The sequence below is a fragment of the Palaemon carinicauda genome, chromosome 22 (assembly GCF_036898095.1).
Source record: "Palaemon carinicauda isolate YSFRI2023 chromosome 22, ASM3689809v2, whole genome shotgun sequence".
Lineage (NCBI taxonomy): Eukaryota > Metazoa > Arthropoda > Malacostraca > Decapoda > Palaemonidae > Palaemon > Palaemon carinicauda.
In genome coordinates, this window is record NC_090746.1 from 12,113,959 (window position 1) to 12,115,146 (window position 1,188).

At 34.3% G+C, this 1,188-nt stretch overlaps 1 protein-coding gene across 1 annotated transcript in view; it reads right to left on the reverse strand.

Annotated features, from left to right (window-relative positions):
- Gycbeta100B (guanylate cyclase soluble subunit beta-1-like) overlaps positions 1 to 935 on the reverse strand; it is an 880,554-nt gene extending 879,619 nt beyond the window's left edge. Inside the window, exon 1 of the mRNA XM_068345488.1 lies at positions 603 to 935. Coding sequence (XP_068201589.1) covers positions 603 to 605 — 3 coding nt within the window. The 5' untranslated portion in view covers positions 606 to 935. The remainder of the gene's footprint in view (positions 1 to 602) is intronic.
- Positions 936 to 1,188: the final 253 nt, after the last annotated feature.

Sequence of the window (1,188 nt, forward strand, 5' to 3'; positions counted from 1 at the left end):
ATATATATATATATATATATATATATATATATATATATATATATATATATATTATATATATAGATATATATTTATAGGTGTGTAATATATATATATATATATATATATATATATATATATATATATATATATATATATATATATATATATATATATATATATATATATATGTCCTTTTAGTGTATATAGATCTTGTGAACCCGAACACATACTTTCATTGTCTTGCGCATCTTTCAAACAGTTAACAAATAGTATTTCTTTATTTACACATTAGGCGCATGTGTGTGTCTATCTTATCTACAACTGGAAAATCATTTGTTATTAATTCACCGTCAAAATTATAATTATTCACACAACGCTAACTTGCCCTGTTATTCACAAACGGTTTCCATGAAGAATTAGATCCCATTTTTCCGTTTAAATTCCTATTAAAAAAAAAAAAAACCTTCCTAGATAAGTTAAGATATGATTGGTCAGAAGTGATGCAATTTCAACGTGTCAGTATGCGCGGGAAAGCAGTGTCACCCCACAATCAACTTTTGGATTTTCTCCGCCCAAATGTTTATACTTTGAGCAAATATACATTATCAAGTAATACATACCATCCTGGAGTATCTAGGTGGGATGTCACTCGAGGATTCACTGTTCGCGTTTCACTAGAATAAATTTTTACTTTTTTGAGAGGGGTCGCAAAGTAAAATTGATCGTGCTATGCTCCCACCCGGTTTCAAGGCGTTTCTGCTTCTGATATCTGCTGCCAACACTTGAGTGACAGGTCGTACGTCCACTATATATCATATAAATGTTACTAAGTGTATCGAAATGATTTTAATAAATCCTGTATATTAAAGTATATCATCAACCAATCACTATATTCACACAGATACTTGACGAGGGTAATAACTGCTCCTACGTCTGACAATGGCGACGCAGCATCCGTATGGCTTCCCCTCGCGCACTTGCTCTCTTCCACTCCTCACACCCTCTCTCTCTCTCTCTCTCTCTCTCTCTCTCTCTCTCTCTCGTATGTGTGTGCGTGTGATTTCTTAAGCGGTAGCAGGTAGGGAAAGATGGTCTCTCTCAGGGGAGTTCCAATAGATGGCGCTGAAAATGGTTTCCATCATAGCTTAAACACTCCCCCATGGAGCATCTCACTCCTAAGGGGAATTTTAATGAAAATAGTTACGA